General features: G+C 41.3%; 1 protein-coding gene across 6 annotated transcripts in view; it reads right to left on the bottom strand.

Annotated features, from left to right (window-relative positions):
• The window catches only part of KCNIP1 (potassium voltage-gated channel interacting protein 1), a 495512-nt gene that overhangs the window by 14505 nt on the left and 463942 nt on the right, over positions 1-17065 (bottom strand). For all 6 annotated transcript variants that reach the window (XM_060271731.1, XM_060271730.1, XM_060271729.1 and 3 more), the window contains 2 exons: positions 9734-9858; positions 834-903 (listed from right to left, as the gene is read on the bottom strand). In XM_060271731.1, coding sequence (XP_060127714.1) covers positions 834-903; positions 9734-9858 — 195 coding nt within the window. The remainder of the gene's footprint in view (positions 1-833; positions 904-9733; positions 9859-17065) is intronic.

Here is a 17065-nt window from a genome sequence, read left to right on the forward strand (position 1 = left end):
TGCAGGGAGGAAAGCCCCGTGCGTTCCCTCTTCCTGCATGGAAAGAAAGCGGAGGCTGCTGCTTACGCGCGAGTAAGCGGCTGCTGCTTTCTTTTCCTGCAGGGAGGAAAGCCCCACGCATCCCCTCTTCCTGCACGGAAAGAAAGCGGCAGCCGCTTACACGGTTGCTGCATATGGCGGGGATGCGCTTGCGGGCCGTTTTTTAGCTCCCCCCACCGTATGCGGTGACCGCAGAATCTTATACCCGGCGTATAAGACGATCCTCCAACTTCTGAAAAGATTTTCCTGGGTTCAAAAGTCGTCTTATATGCCAGAATATACGGTAATCCCAGACAGTTAGAGATCAGATATCTGGCCAGATTTGGCTCTTTATGTTGCAGTCACGAAACAGAATATGAAGCCAATTTTGAGAGAGAGGACAATGTTTCCAATGCATATGGCTGACCATAGCCAACCAAGGCTCATAAAACTATTCACAAACCCTTTACAAATATCCTCTCCAAAAATCATTGAGATAGACACTTCTAATTCTAATTAAATTATTTTTATGAGCATATGCAAACTTCAGTCATACATGCAATGCTCACAATTATTCTGATATTATCCAAAATGATATTCAGAATTATACAACAACCATATCATGAGCATTTTTAAATCACATGTGGAGTCAATTTTGGTTTCATACTTTAATGTACTGGAGGTGCCCGTCAGCCCTGCATTCCAACCCCTCTATAGGGAGATCAGTTTTCTTAAAATGATGTGCGTCATTTTTGTGTGACTCATGACTTCTGAAATTTGAGCTATACTTCATATATGGAATGCTCTCCACTCACCCCCATGTGGGAAAAACTGTGCATAAATCTGTTTGAACGTCTCTTCATTAACAGCTCCACTAGGACATTCCTGTTGGAGAAAAAAATGAGTAAAAAACAGTTAAGATTTCATTTGCAATACTGCCTGTTCCCAGACACAGCATTCATATCCTTATACCTCTGTCCTCTGAGCACGTTCTGTACAGGATGTATGCTAGCACCCAAGGCAATCTCTTGTGGTACTTTCAATCAGCCTTCTATCAATAAGCAATGGCTTTTGTGGTTACCAGACAGTAAAAAATTAAGTGGAAGGGGGTTCATTGCATATTTCACTCTATTGCCCATATCTGGAGAAGATGAAAAAATCTGGAGATTTTCATCTGAAGAAGATGAAAAAAATTAATTTGTCTATGAAACACAAGATTGCAGAGACTGCTGTGCGTTTGACCCCACCACCACCACCTCAGGCAACAAACTTCCATTTGATTCCCATCAAATGAAAACTACAAGAATCAAGGCAAGTTGGGCTGTCTGACTATACCAGGGGTAGCCAACACAGTTCTCTCCAGCTATTGTCAGACAATTCTGAGAACAGAACTCTGGACTAGATTAGTTTTTTTACATTCTTATGTTAACTCCAGTCAACTCCTTTCAGCACGGCAAATGGTCAAGGATGATGGGAGTTGCAGTTCAACAACATCTGGAGGGCATTACATTGGCTACTAATGGAGACATTTTGATGTCTCCCAAATTACCTCCATGCCTCTGTTCATAGGATTCTGGGTACAGTCAACAGGTGATTACTGTACTGTTACCTTCATGCTCTTCTACTGGCTGCCAGAACAAAAATGCTGAACTAGGTGGGACTTGGTCTGATTTAGCAAAGAGACTTGCTTTTTCTTCTCTTATTGACATGCCAGTATTAACTACGGCCCAGTTTATTCAGTTCTCTAGATGGAATGCTAGGGAGAATGCTGTATGGCTGGGTTTTCAGTGCAACAATGCACCACATATATGTGCCAGAATTGACCACTGATTCAATTTTATTGTTAGGTCATTTTAGATGTGGATTTAATGGTCTTACAAGGATCCACCACATTAGATGGTTTTGCATAGTACAGTACTGCACTTTAAACTGAGGTAAGCCAGCCTTGCTTGCACTTCTGCTTATTCCGCTGAGTGGGCCTGGGCTTCTGCCCCAAAGTCCTGCCCTAACCAACAGTACCACCAATGAAACCAGAATATTTTCGTTTACCATTTCTCTTTGCATTTCTTTTGCGCTATCCTTATTCCACTGCTACTACATCCAGGTGGATGAGCTCTAATTCAATCAAAGAAAACTTTTATTATTATTATAAGCCTGAATGTCTAGGGAACATTTGAAAGCCTGAATATCTAAGGGAGCAGCATTCAAAAGCAGCATTTTATCTTTCAGATATTTAAATATCTTTAGGGCAAAAGATGCTTAAATTGAAGGGAATGAAAAGAATGAATGAGAATTAAAGTTAATCCCTCACTTGCAGGCACCACAAGTGCTGACAATAACAATAGTAAAAACTGAAGCACTGAGGAGTGAAAGAGAGGCTTTTGAACAAGCAGACAATGAGCCCAATCCCACTAAAGCTAAGCACCATTAAGTCCCATTGGTTTTCCTGGGAGACTTAAGGACACACTTAACCAGAATAAATCAACAAATACTTTTCAGAACAGAAACAGGAGCGAATATTTATTTTGTGACATCACTGGTTGATCATCTGCTGAAAAGGCTTCCTATGGTTTTTCGACCAATATCCTCCATATCAAGAAAGACTGAACCAACATATAAAAATAAAGGAACTTAGCCATTCAGAATCTGGGGTGAAATTAAAACCCGATATTAGTCATACAGATCCACCCATATATGCAGAGTTGGAGGGAGAGGTTTGACAGACAGACAACACAGGGGCCGGTCCTGATCTAGCATGATGGAGAGGGAGACAATATTTGCCTCAATTGCAGGCCTGGTCAGAATCGGGTCACTTACACCTCCCCCACCCACAAGGATAGAGGCTTCCACACTGGCTACCCCCCCCCCCAAGAAAAACCCTTTCAGTTAATTATGGAACTCTGTTCCATGTGTATTGCATAGCTGCCAAGTCTCCCACTGAAAAATGCGGGATCAGCAGCGGCCCGGCACCGGAAGTCACTTCTACGCATGTCTAGACTGCCCGATTTCCGGTGCCGCTCTGCCCGATTTCCAGTGCCCAGACATGGGCAGAGCGGCCTCCCTGGCAGGTAGGAAATCTGGGGGATTTCTGGGATTTTTTTCTATTCCGGATAACAGTGGGAAACGGATTAAAATCCGGAGGTTTCCCACGAAAACGGGAGACTTGGCAGCTATGGTGTATTGATAGCAAAATCAGAAGTAATTCAGTCGGACTCAGCCCTAGATAAGTGAGTATAGGACTGCAGATTAAGTGACTCATCTTTCCTTTGTATTGATAGCCCAGAAACCATGCGTGTATGTGCCATTATGGAACAAAGATAGATGCTGATCTGTTATCTTGTCACAGTTTGCAGTTTGAAGTTGTTCTACCAAGTTCTAATTAATATTCTCACTTGTTATGAGAATATTATGTAATTACATCTGGTTAATTGATTAATTAAATTAAGGAGATCTGACTCCTCCCAGATTTTGCTGGTTCAGCAGACTTTATAGGAATATTTGCCACTAGAGGCCCAACTGCAGGGGAAGCCAATGTGGCACCCTCCACATGTTTTGGACTTGAACTCCCATCAGCCCCAGGCCACCTGGACAATGACCAGGGATGTTGGAAATGTAGGACAGGTTTCAACTAACTAACTCCACTAGCAGATGTCCATGAAAGAACTTCTGCTAATGCAACAGGGCTTTCTTCTATCTGCTCCCAGCAGCAGCCGCCACCACTGAAATTGACGGGTGTGTGTGTGATGGTGTCAGGAGATTCCCCAGAAATAGGAGAGATGGTATTGTTCCATATGGCAAGCTAAAAATTGCCATAGCACTACATTGAATTTATCCCATAGTCCAGAACATTCCTGATATGATAGTATCACTGTCATGCATGCACAACTAAAATGTTTGATGTTCTCCCTGCATCATTTTTAAAATCATTTTTTATAGTTCACTATGATCTCTGGCAATATTTTGAACAAAACCTTCTGGAACAGTATAAAAAGACAATCTGGCCATTGATCATCTAGTTTCAGCTTTCTGTGACTGGACTGCTTTCAGATGCATCTGCTAGTTCCAATTCATTTGTACCTAAAATGATCACAATTTTGTTTCATAAGACCCAATAATGCTCAAGAGACCTCATTAGTAGGACAGAATATATGGCTGACTTGCCAGGCTTATTTCGTGTGAAACGAAGCTGGTATGCCCCTTAGTTTGATTTATACTGGAGGCTGCATAGCTATTTAAGACTTGCTTATGAAGACTTTGATGAATCTTCTGTCTGATTAACACACAATGCATTAATATAACTTTTTTTAAAAGTGTATGCACAAAAAATAATTAGGGTGTTCCAGTACTCTTCCATCATTCCATAGTTTAAGCATTCACAGAATTGGGATATCAAAGCTTATAATGAAAACATGCCTCTCTTTATTTTGCCTTTTATTGTGAAATAACTAATGGCCACTGGATACTTCCCATTTATTTCAATGGACTCAACAACTTGAAGCCAGTTCCTCTTACCAATTCACTCTACCTATGCCTGCTTCAAACGCAGTAGTATTTACTTAGAATCATAGAATCATAGAATCATAGAGTTGGAAGAGACCAAAAGGGCCATCCAGTCCAACCCCCTGCCGAGCAGGAAACACCATCAAAGCATTCCTGACAGATGGCTGTCAAGCCTCCACTTAAAGACCTCCAAAGGAGGAGACTCCACCACACTCCTTGGCAGCAAATTCCACTGCCGAACAGCTCTTACTATCAAGAAGTTCTTCCTAATGTTTAGGCGGAATCTTCTTTCTTGTAGTTTGAAGCCATTGCTCCATGTCCGCTTCTCTGGAGCAGCAGAAAACAACCTTTCTCCCTCCTCTATATGACATCCTTTTATATATTTGAACATGGCTATCATATCACCCCTTAACCTTCTCTTCTCCAGGCTAAACATACCCAGCTCCCTAAGCCGTTCCTCATAAGGCATTGTTTCCAGGCCTTTGACCATTTTGGTTGCCCTCCTCTGGACACGTTCCAGCTTGTCAGTATCCTTCTTGAACTGTGGTGCCCAGAACTGGACACAGTATTCCAGGTGAGGTCTGACCAGAGCAGAATACAGTGGTACTATTACTTCCCTTGATCTAGATGCTATACTCCTATTAATGCAGCCCAGAATTGCATTGGCTTTTTTTAGCTGCTGCATCACACTGTTGACTCATGTCAAGTTTGTGGTCTACGAAGACTCCTAGATCCTTTTCACATGTACTGCTCTCAAGCCAGGTGTCACCCATCCTGTATTTGTGCCTTTCATTATTATTTTTTTGCCCAAGTGCAGTACTTTACATTTCTCCCTGTTAAAATTCATCTTGTTTGCTTTGGCCCAGTTCTCTAATCTGTTCAGGTCATTTTGAAGTGTGATCCTGTCCTCTGGGGTATTAGCCACCCCTCCCAATTTGGTGTCATCTGCAAACTTGCTCAGGATGCCCTCAAGCCCATCATCCAAGTCATTGATAAAGATGTTGAATAAGACTGGGCCCAAAACAGAACCCTGTGGCACTAGTCACTTCTCTCCAGGATGAAGAGGAGCCATTGATGAAGAGGAGCCACCCTTTGGGTTCGGTCAGTCAGCCAGTTACAAATCCACTGAATCGTAGCATTGCCTAGCCCGCATTTTACCAGCTTCTTTACGAGAATATCATGGGGCACCTTGTCAAAGGCCTTGCTGAAATCAAGATAGGCTATACCCACAGCATTCCCTTCATCTACCAGGCTTGTAATTCTGTCAAAAAATGAGATCAGATTAGTCTGACATGACCTATTTTTCAGAAACCCATGCTGACTTTTAGTGATCACAGAGTTTCTTTCTAGGTGCTCACAGACCGTTTGCTTAATGATCTGCTCTAGAATCTTTCCTGGTATTGATGTCAGGCTGACTGGGCGGTAATTGTTTGGGTCCTCTCTTTTCCCCTTTTTGAAAATAGGGACAACATTTGCCCTCCTCCAGTCTGCTGGGACTTCGCCTGTTCTCCAGGAATTCCCACCTCTGCCAGTTCTTTTAATACTCTTGGATGTACTTCATCTGGCCCTGGAGACTTGAATACATCTAAACTAGCCAAGTAATCTTGTACTACCTCCTTACTTGTTCGGGGCTGTGTTTCCCCTGCTGAATCATCTGCGCCATATTCTTCAGGTCAGGCATTGCTTTTGTTTTTGGAGAAGACTGAGGCAAAGAAGGTATTGAGGAGTTCTGCCCCTTCTCTGTCCCCTGTTCGCATTTCACCATCTTCTCCTCTAAGTGACCCCACTGTTTCCTTGTTCTTCCTTTTGCTACGGACATACCCATAAAAGCCCTTTTTGTTGCTTTTAACCTCTCTGGCGAGCCTGAGTTCATTCTATGCTTTAGCTTTTCTGACTTTGTCTCTACACATGCTGGCTATTTGTTTGAATTCCTCTCTGGTGATTTCCCCCTTTTTCCATGTTTTTTTAGCAGCGTTCTGCTACATGATAAGAAGTCAAACTAGGTACCGTGGTACCTCTACTTACGAATGACTCGACTTACGAATGTTTCTACTTACGAATGGAGCTCCATCCGCCATCTTGGATGCTGTTTAGATAGGATTTTTTCTACTTACGAATTTTTAGATAGGGTTGCTTCGACTTACGTTTTTTCTCCCAATGCATTCCTATGGGATTCGACTTTGAATTTTTTTCAACTTACAAATGTGCGTTTGGAACGCATTAAATTCGTAAGTAGAGGTACCACTGTATAGTCATACCTCGGTTTAAGTATGCTTCGGTTTGAGTCAGTTTAAGTACTCCGTGGACCCGTCTGGAACGGATTAATCCACTTTCCATTACTTTCAATGGGAAAGTTCGCTTCAGGTTAAGTACGCTTCCGGTTAAGTACAGACTTCCGGAACCAATTGTGTTCTTAAACCGAGGTACCACTGTATATACGGTATCTACCCCTTCACATCTTATTACAATTTTCTCTCTCTTTCCTTTCCTGCCAAAGCTAAGACCATGAGCTACTTGAAGCACCACCTACACATGTCTTGATTTGCTTATTTTACTTTGCCATATATATATCCCACCTTATTCCCAATGAGCTCAAGGGGGCATACATGATGCCTCATCACCTTCTCGTTTTTTTATTCACAACAGTAGTTTGTGAGACAAGAGGTCAGTCACTAAGCTTTATGGCTAGGAGGGGTATTGAGTGCTGAATAAATGGCAGATACTATGAAATTTTTCTGATCTTTCTTTTTAATTAAAGGAAGTATAGGTTTTAGGTTTTTCTTTGCTTGTATGCTTTGTGTCCCTCCAGCCCCATGTCAGATGACTTAATTTATCCAAAGTTAGAGGCATTGCACAGTGCATGTATCATTTAAGTCCCATAACCTTGAATTCAATTTAGCAATTCTATAGTGGAAAGGCACACAATAGAGCATTTTAAAGAGACTTCCATCTCTCAAAGAGATATCTATTAATGTACTCTGATCTTTTCATACATGAATGCTGCTGACCTGTTAAAGATAACAGGCCCAGTAATCAGCTTGTTAATTTTGCAGCAAGATGCAAAGAGAAAAGGCACTGTATGCGACTTAAAAACTAGAGAGAAGTGCATTATCAAAAAATATCAATTTTATTGGTGCCCATTTTTGTCCCAGCAATCAAATCAATTTGGTAACAAATTCGAGGAGGGTATAAAAGCAATCCTCTATTTGCACAGGGGTTGCGTTCCAGAATTCCGTGCCTGTCTATGTCGGCCCGCAGAAAGTGTTCTGTCTTGTACCTGTTCTGCCCTTCTAGTGACTTTTTTTAAAAAAACAACTTCTAGATTTGGTGCTGTGCACGCATGGAAGATTTTATGTAAATCAGTCATTCTGGGGGGTGGGTGCTCATGGTCCTGCTGTTGCTGCAATTGCTCTGTAGGGCCCAGACCTGTGGACAGCTGCCTAGAGGCTAGAAGCATGTGTGTATCCAGAGCACCGTGAGAGTTGCTGTAAGTGCTTATTTTGTCAATAGTTAACTATCAGACGTGTGCCTTCCTTGGATGGGGCAAGCCAGGACAAGTCATACTCAGAATAGATCCAGTGAAAATAATGGGCTTAATTACCTTAAGTCCATGTTTTCATTTATTTCCTCTGAGAATGTCTTAGGGCTCATTCACACTTCACTTGTTTGTCCCCTGCCTAGAAAGCATGGGTCCAAGAGGCTTTCCTTTTGCCCTGCTACTTTCCCCTGGGGGAAACCTGATTGATGTTTGCTGAGATTCAGTGGTAAAGAGCAGCTTTTCCCAGAAGATATTGGTGGGACCAAGTGGAAATGTGGACAAGCAGTTTGTTGGATGATATCCCTTTTCACGCAGATTTTTTTTAATTTACATTTTACATTGACAAATGCAGCAGATTTTGAAATGAGACCAAAATTTGGAGCTTTACATTCCAATCCGATACACGGTTACTAAGAAGTATGTCTCATTGTGGTCATTGGAGGCTAGCCCCCTAGAAGGTATATTTAGGACTGTTGCCTAAATGAGGTTTTATTTGTACTTACGAATTCACAAAGAGTGCTACTAAATCAGGCCAAATGCTCAACTGATCCAATACACTGTTCTCAGAAGGAGGACATGAGGCCAATAGCACCTTCCCTACTTGTGATTCTAAGCAACTAGTATTTGCAGGCATTCTGCCTCTGACAGAGGAGCTAGCACAGTCTTTATAATTATAAGTACAAATAAAGGGTTTAAAAAGTAAACTCTTTAGTTTCCCCAAACCTCTTCTAGAAACTTGAATCCACTGCCATTTTGAAAATATTAAAAGAGTACAAGTTTTCTCTCTGCATGCATTTTTAAAGTTTGGTCTTAGGTGATTCTATGATTCTATTATGTCAAGAATGCTTTGATGGTGTTTCCTGATCGGCAGGGGGTTGGACTGGATGGCCCTTGTGGTCTCTTCCAACTCTATGATTCTATGATTCTATTAATGATGTTAGCTGCATGAAAGTAACTGATATGCACTTTAAAATGATAAGCAATCACTGTGTGGGGAACAGGATTTGGGCTGCAGTATTGCGGGATAGAGGTTTAATCCTTTTCTTCTCTGGTCCCAGTGAAAATTGCCTCTACCCCCAAACTGCTATTACTCCTGCACCCAATACAAATAGCAGCTTGGAAGAGGTGGTTCTCTGGCTGGTTGTTGTAAACCCACAACCCATCTAGCAAAACTCTCAGTGCTTTTAAAGGTTGGGCATAGACCTAAACAATCTGTATAGAATACTGTATGCAGCTCCTACTTCTTCAGTCACCGGGGGGGGGGGAGAATTACCTAGATGTCAAATCCATTGACAAAGATTTTAATTAGTCACAATTAACTGTGAGAACATTAAGAAATAAAAGAAGTTTGGAACTATAAATAGTTCTGAGCCATTAGGAAAGTGAAGCCACAGACAAAATTTGCTAAGTAATTTGTGAGTAATTATGTATTTTGTGTTTTTTATACTGTAAACTGCGCTGTGATTCTTGGATAAAGGGTGGTATAATGATAATAATAATAATAATAATAATAATAATAATAATAATACGGTAATAATAATAATAATGTCATGAAAAACATTAGAAAATTATTCCTCCTGCTCTAAAGCACATTAATGTATGCAGTATTCATGTAACCAAGACAAAAAAAAATCTCAAGTGCTGATCATTTCACTATTAGTGCTTTTGCATTCTTACATTTTTGAATCCTCTGTAAAGCACTTGAAGCTCCTTCTTTGTGAAATTGGTTTGTGCCTCAAGTTGTTCTAGTCCTTCTGGCCGATAACATACTGTGGTCATTTCCAATTCATCTTCAACTTTATCTAAAACAAAGACAGAAAGCTTTATTTCAGGCACTACTCTTGGATTTCAATAAGTGATGGAAGGAGTTAAATGCAATACTAATTAATCTTGAAAAGAATCTTAAACACTAATAATAAAATATAGCATTGTATTCATCCAGTTTCATCAGAAATGAAATCAAAACTAACAGAAGCCATACCTCACATTTCTTTTTAAGTTCACCTGTATTTTTACAACTTATTAATGTACTGTACTCAAAAGTTAAAAACCTTAAGTCGTTACAATCCAATACATTTAAGATATTTCTAAATACCTTAAGATGCTTCCAATTTGTCGACAAAATAGTTTCCCTCAATTAATAAACACTGAGTTGAAAATATTCCACAGCATGCAGTAATATTTTAGAACAATCGTGATATCACAGAGTGCAATAGGTGTAACATGAAACCAGACATGCTTAAACATAGTAGACAAAAGCTGTGATCCCAAGCATACCTTCATGGCAGTATATACCACTGAAACTGATGAAACTTGCTTCTAAGTAATATGTTTAGGATCAGGTGAACAATGCCTACACCGAGCAAGAATGGAAATTACTGTTTTTCTTTTGTTGTGCAACAAAAGAATTTAAAGGGTTGAAGACACAGCCAACATGATGCCATTGGAAGATCAGTGGAGATTCACCCGAGTTCCTGTCTAAAGTACATACCGTACACATTTTTCAGTTTACAGAAGCAGCAAGGAAGTAATGGAGTGGGGAAGTGTACGCTGTGCAAAATATATTTTCACTGTATGATGGGTACATGAAACACAAGAACACTGCTAAACCGAAAAGTCTGCCTTCCAAGCACTATTTGCCAACTTTTTATTATTATAATGACCAGTGGTCATTGTACTTGGGTTTATTACTAAATATTTGTGTATGTGTGTGTGTAGTTTTGAATGGTGATTCTGACCTTGCACCCTCTGCCGGCTCAGTGACATACAAATTGTTTGTTTCTATCAATTCCAGCCAGTTAATAACCTGGCTTGGGTTGATAATCAATAATCATGGATGATGTAATCCAGCAACATCTGAGGGTGGCACAGGTTCTTGACTCTTGCTTTGACCATGCACATTTAATTCTCCAAGCCTATTTTCATTGTAAAACCCCAGATCTCCCTCTCTCCCACGAGCACGCACACACCCTGAATTACTTCACCCTGCTTGTCTTGCCACCTACAGCAGTTCTTGCTGCCAAGATAAATTGGTGTGTAGGTATTCCTCAGAGCTTGAACAGTTGTTTTTAATCATTCAATTTGCTCTCCTTCTAGCGTTTTCATATTTAATAGTGTCCCACTAGAAATATTGGCTATGAAGAAGAGGAAGGAAAGGAATAACACAGGGAAAAATTGCATGTGCACCCCTGGGGGTTTTGACATAGCCTGCTGTGCCATTAGAAGAAAGTGAGCCAAACAAATTTAGAGGATTCCTTTCTGTTCTTGGTGAAAATGGAGGGAGATAAATGCAACAGGCAAAAAGCAAGCTGTTCTTTAAAACTGACAAATCATTGCTGAAAAATGACCATTTGTCCCAAGTCACCATTAAGTCCCTATCAAATTCCCAGCCCATTTCCCTTTGTCCTGTCCCGAAACAAAATCATATCATGTTGGCTGGGGGCAGAAGAGGTTCCCTCCCTACGATTCTTTAGCGACAAAGAAACAGCACATATAAAAAACCCATTGCCTTTATTTAACTGTGTCTGGATGCAGGAAATTCCAGAAGGGGAAAGACACAAGTGCGGGGTTTACAGGCTTAAGGAGTGGTTCAGCAGTTAGCAAAAATGTTCCACAGGTGAAATGTCCCTCGTGGCTCCAACTCAAAGTTAGGAACATCGTCACCTCTTGCCTAGCAGTATGGAAGTTCAGTTGTCAAGGGTGCAGGAACCTGCCTGGAAAAGTAGCTTACGACCCCAAAGAGGAACAGCAGCAAACATCCTGGTTACTGCTACCAGTCATGAGGTTGGATTTACCTCATGTGGATAAGTAACCTGTGGAGACCGAGGCAGGTGGAGCTCATAAAGAATAATGAACAATTGTCACCAGTGGGAACAGTTTTCCTGAACCTATATACACAACAGCGGGTTGTGAGAGGGAGGAAAGGAAGATAGAGTAGGCCTACTAGAGTGCTGTGCTAGTGCTTATGCCTTGGTTCCTGCCCTCCACTGCCCAGGTAGAATGTAGCAGAATGTTCCCCTTTGAGACTGTAACAAAACACAGTGAGTGCAGTGGCTGTTTGTTCTGCTCCATATATTGGAGCTGTGCTCATGAGCGTTTTACCAGCACTGGAAATGGTTAGAATGCATAAATGTGTTGGAGACACAGCTCCTGCAGTTGGGGTGGGTGTGTTACAGTAACATAATTCTAACAAGACACAGCGTAACTTTCCAACTAAGTCACAGCGTAACTTTCCCTCCCTCTCCTCCCCTTGTAACCCCCCCCCATCCGTTCTATGTTCTGGGGGGGGGTTATCCAAACCCTTCGGAGCAGATTTGTGGGTAGTGTAAGGGACATTCTGTTGCTGGTGCGGAAGTTGTTCCACCCATAAATGTGGACAAGCCCTTAGTTGGAGTCCATCCACAAGCTACCTGACAGTTTGCCAGCTACCAAATGTTAACAAGCTTACTTTTCCAGTAGAGAAAGTAGCAAAACTAATGAAATAAAACAAACACAAAGGTTTGATGGCTTTGTTTTCCCTGTTGATTTCATTGGAATTAGATCTTGGCTGAAATTCTGCAGAAGGGAAATGTGCATAGGTCAATTCTGATTTCCTATGAAGCATGGAGCCAGAGGTCCAAGAGGAGTGAGAAAGAGGGTGCAATGTTCATCTGCTACCATGTTCAGAACACATTTTCCATTATACTCAGCCCTTTAATTCACAGGAGTCACACAAGTAGTGCACAAGAGATGATAATGCTGGTGACTTAGGCTACAGGATATATAACACCATGTAGGTGGCATAACACACAGCAGCAGTTGCTGGTACCTAGCTGCTATGTTGTTCCAGCTCATTCTAGGTCTGGCTGTATAGATGCTACATGGCCCATAAATTCATAGTCCTTTATCAGCACAGGCATTGCAGCTTTAGGCCTGAGCACAATGCAGTGGGCATTTGTGAAGCCTGAGTCACTGTCATTCATTATAAACTGCACTCTCAGCGACTTGCCTGTAGAGTCAGTGCTGCTTTCTCTACAGAGGGTTTGCCGAGCACCCTTGGCCCTGCATCCTTGGTGGGGGCCAACCCTACCACTCCCTATTTGCCCCCCTGCTTGCACAGAGACATGTGAGACATTATATGGTTACCTTATCTTTTGGTGACGATAATGCACCCCTACTTTTATGTTTAGGCTGGGATTACATTATAGTTATAAGGTAGAACTATGGCAGGGGCTATTACTGAAAATACATTAGGAGATATCCACCCTTTATTTGCTGATTTATTCACACTTATAGCATGTCCACACCTTCCGTAACTCATCAGCAAAACCATCAAAGCTTTTGTCTCCTTCTAATTGCACTTAGATCTTTTACAAGTATGTAGTTCAGATATTTCACACTCTCAAGTGTCTCTCATTTAATACTTGCTTGCTCTCTCCTGAGAAGCCGTTAAAGCCTTTCTTGTTCCCTTTAGTGGCTTTCATTAACACTAGCTTCCCTGCCCTTTAATCCCTCCTGCACCCAATCAAGTCTTAATTGACTCTACATAATTTTATCCTGTTACTTCCAGCTATTCTAATTCGCAATAAAACATCTTCTGTGGGCATCCAGGCCTTCTCTTGAAACAGTTATCAGATGACACCATAGCCATTCAGTCGATGCCTCTCTCCTTTTAAATTACACAATAGAAAGAAAACATTCTGGCTTGGATCCAAAGAAACACCAGCATAAGGGGAGGGTGGAAGGTGACTCTCCCATACTCTCTCCTCCCCTGGGTAACCCTCTAAACCAGGCATCCCCAAACTCGGCCCTCCAGATGTTTTGGGACTACAACTCCCATCATCCCTAGCTAACAGGACCAGTGGTCAGGGATGATGGGAATTGTAGTCCCAAAATATCTGGAGGGCAGAGTTTGGGGGTGCCTGCTCTAAACCCTCTGAAAAAAACAACTCCTGAGGGTTGGGCGATCCTGATGAATGTGGTAATTGCCAAAAATTTCCCTCAGCCCTTTGTGTCCACCTCATTTAGAGCAATTCTGCAAACCTTGGAAGAGTGGGGGTTGCTGGAGAAGGGTGTGTGGGAAAGCCACCTACTGGCAACCCCCTTCTTCCAGCAGTTCTCCAGATCCAAGCCACAATCAATAGCCTTCATATTACGGGGTAGTGGGGTGGAGGGAAACAGGTAAACAGAATGTTGAAAATTGTTATTCAGGACTGCAACAAACCAAATGCATTTCTCCATTCAAGTATCAGTACAGTGGTACCTCTGGTTATGAACTTAATTCGTTCCAAAGGTCTGTTCTTAAGCTGAAACCATTCTTATCCTGAGGCGCGCTTTTGCTAATGGGGCCTCCTGCTGTGCATGTGCTTCTGGCGCACAATTTCTGCTCATATCCCGGGGCCAAATTCACAACTAGGAGAAGCTACTTCTGGGTTAGCTCGTAATCTGAAGCGTCCATAACCAGAAGCATTCGTAACCAGAGGTACCACTGTATCTGCATCATTATAATTCTTTAAATGGAATATGGTGATTTTGACATAACAATAATGTGCCTCAATTAGAAATACCAATGAAAGGGGAAAGTATCAGTCTTTTTCTAACTACTCGAACTACAAATCTTTGCTGCTGTAAAGAAGTTACTTACCACTTCCAGATCAGTCTTCAAAACTAGTTCCTAATAAAAGAAATTCATTTCACTGATGTGGTCTGGCACAGGCATATTGGAATACAGACAAGAGAGGAGAGCAAAAGTCATCTAGTTCTCCTGTGTTCAGCCAACCTGTAGTTTGGATATTGCCAGCTTCAACTGCTGTGATGATGGGTGAAAAGGCGATTTCTCATTCCTACCCTACGCTGATGCTCAGCTGGTCCTCTAGTGAGAGTTGCAGTTTTGCTTAGGGATGCAATGCAATCTTGGCTTTGGAGAGAAGGGGCTAGTAATGGTTGAAAGTTATGTGTTATCTCATAATAGGAATTGTGGAAAGTTGGCTTCTCTTTGAAGGAGGTCCTCTTTGTAACCTAAGTAGATTTGGCAGTAGTTGCATCTGAGGTGGTGGGAAGAGAGAGAGAGAGACCTATGTTGATAAAGGGGGTTAGTTAGCTACTGGTCTAGCAAGGAGAACAGGGTGAAAAAATTAAAGATTATCTCCTGACCCAGGCCCTCTCTAGTCAAAGTAACGTGGGGTGTGTTTCATCAACTACCTGTTATCTCGTAAAAGTGTTACTGTTAATGCTTATTTTTTTGTTTTTATTGATTCGATACTTAATATTGGATTAAAATGCACACAACCACTCTATAATGGTTTATGGTAACCTGGTTCAATGTTGCAATGTCGCATGATACTCTCTTTCAATTATGAAGCTATAGCCAGACGAGGTTGATTGGATGTGACCTTGTCCCAGTTATGTCTGACCAGTTTCCTGGCACAGCATTATTGGAAAAACTGATGGGCAACAGGGTGAATGGAGTCACTTGGCTACACAGGTTTCCCACCCACCAAATCACATTGTTTGCTGGACTCTAGGTTAGGGGATTTTGCTTTCATAGTGCCCTCCTTGTTTCCTGGTAGAATATCACTGGCCTGTAGGTGGTCTCTGATCCAGTATTGAGATTATCCAAAACCCTGGTCTCAGATAACTTCAAAATCCATACTGAAGCCACTCTTGCCACTGATGCTCAGGTTTTTGGAACTGCCCAACTCCCAGCACATTGCTGAACTGTCATGTGCTGCACACTCTCATCTGCAAATATATTTGAATTTTGATATAATTTGCCTAGGAGCAGAGGAGATTAATGCAACTGCTGTGTCATGAACTGATGGTGACTTGGTTCACCAGCAATGGCATCATTGGTAATAATTCCTGTAAAAATCTTGTAAATGAGGATATAAATGAAATTTCAACAGCTTCCAGTCCATAGTAGAAGAAGTATTTGAAATGTTTGTCCCCAGTGGCTCATGAGTCCACTTGGTTTTGGGATTTTTGTTCATGTTGTTGAAGTCTAGGTTTAGGTGGCAAGTAGTAGCTTGACTGGGTGATAAAACTCTGAGATGCCCTCTCCAACTGAGAATAGACGACACTGCTCCATGGTATAAAAGGTAGCGCCAGGCAATAAACTAGCAAAAGTACAATAGTTATAACATAAGTAGTGGAAAGTTTTGGACAAATCCAAATAAGCATCAGTCTGTGCTTATTTTAGAGACTGATGCATGGTGGCTATAGTGGCAAAGTAAGCCTTCTTACTGCTGTGGTCATTTTGAGCAGAATAATCAATGGTCCATTGTAACATGTTTGCAGAACACTTTGTGAATAAAATCACTCTGATTTTCATTGACTTAGATCCCAGGTTGTCTTCAGGGCTGTGCTATGAGACCTTGTATTGCAGTTGTTTGGATGCTTTTCACTTATTGTAGCCTGAAGATGTGGGCAAGGTTTTTGAACCTATCTGCATCATGGCCTTGTCCAAACTGACAGGATATTGTGACAATACAGAAATATACAAAACTGTTAAACTCGAGGATGGCAGGGGGTTGGACTAGGTGACCCTTGGGTCCCTTCCAACTCTAAGATTCTATGAGGATGCAGAATAACCAAGGAATCAAGCAATTCAAACCACTGTGAAAACCACATACTATACTAGGAATTTACCCATTACTCCTATAACGATTGCCCCACTGACTCCATCTAGCCAAAAATAAATAAATTAAAATTTATGTCTATAATTTTGTTCTTTTAATCTGATGTAATTAATTTCCATAAGCAAAAATGTGTTTTTCTACTTTAGGTAATGATAGAAAAAGATTCCCTAATTATTAATACAGTTTCAGTGTAAAGTTTAATTTTTCCTTCTTCTTTGTTAATTCTTATGTCATGAATATCCTTACAATGTCTTATTACAATTGCTAGGGGTTCTGTTGCCAGATAGGTGCCAGATAATGAAGCAGATAGTTGGCAATCCTGTTTTTGATAAAATCTCATTTTTAGATGCCATACCATTTATACATTGGCTTGCCCTATGATTCAAATGAATTG

The sequence above is a fragment of the Zootoca vivipara genome, chromosome 2, assembly GCF_963506605.1.
Source record: "Zootoca vivipara chromosome 2, rZooViv1.1, whole genome shotgun sequence".
Lineage (NCBI taxonomy): Eukaryota > Metazoa > Chordata > Lepidosauria > Squamata > Lacertidae > Zootoca > Zootoca vivipara.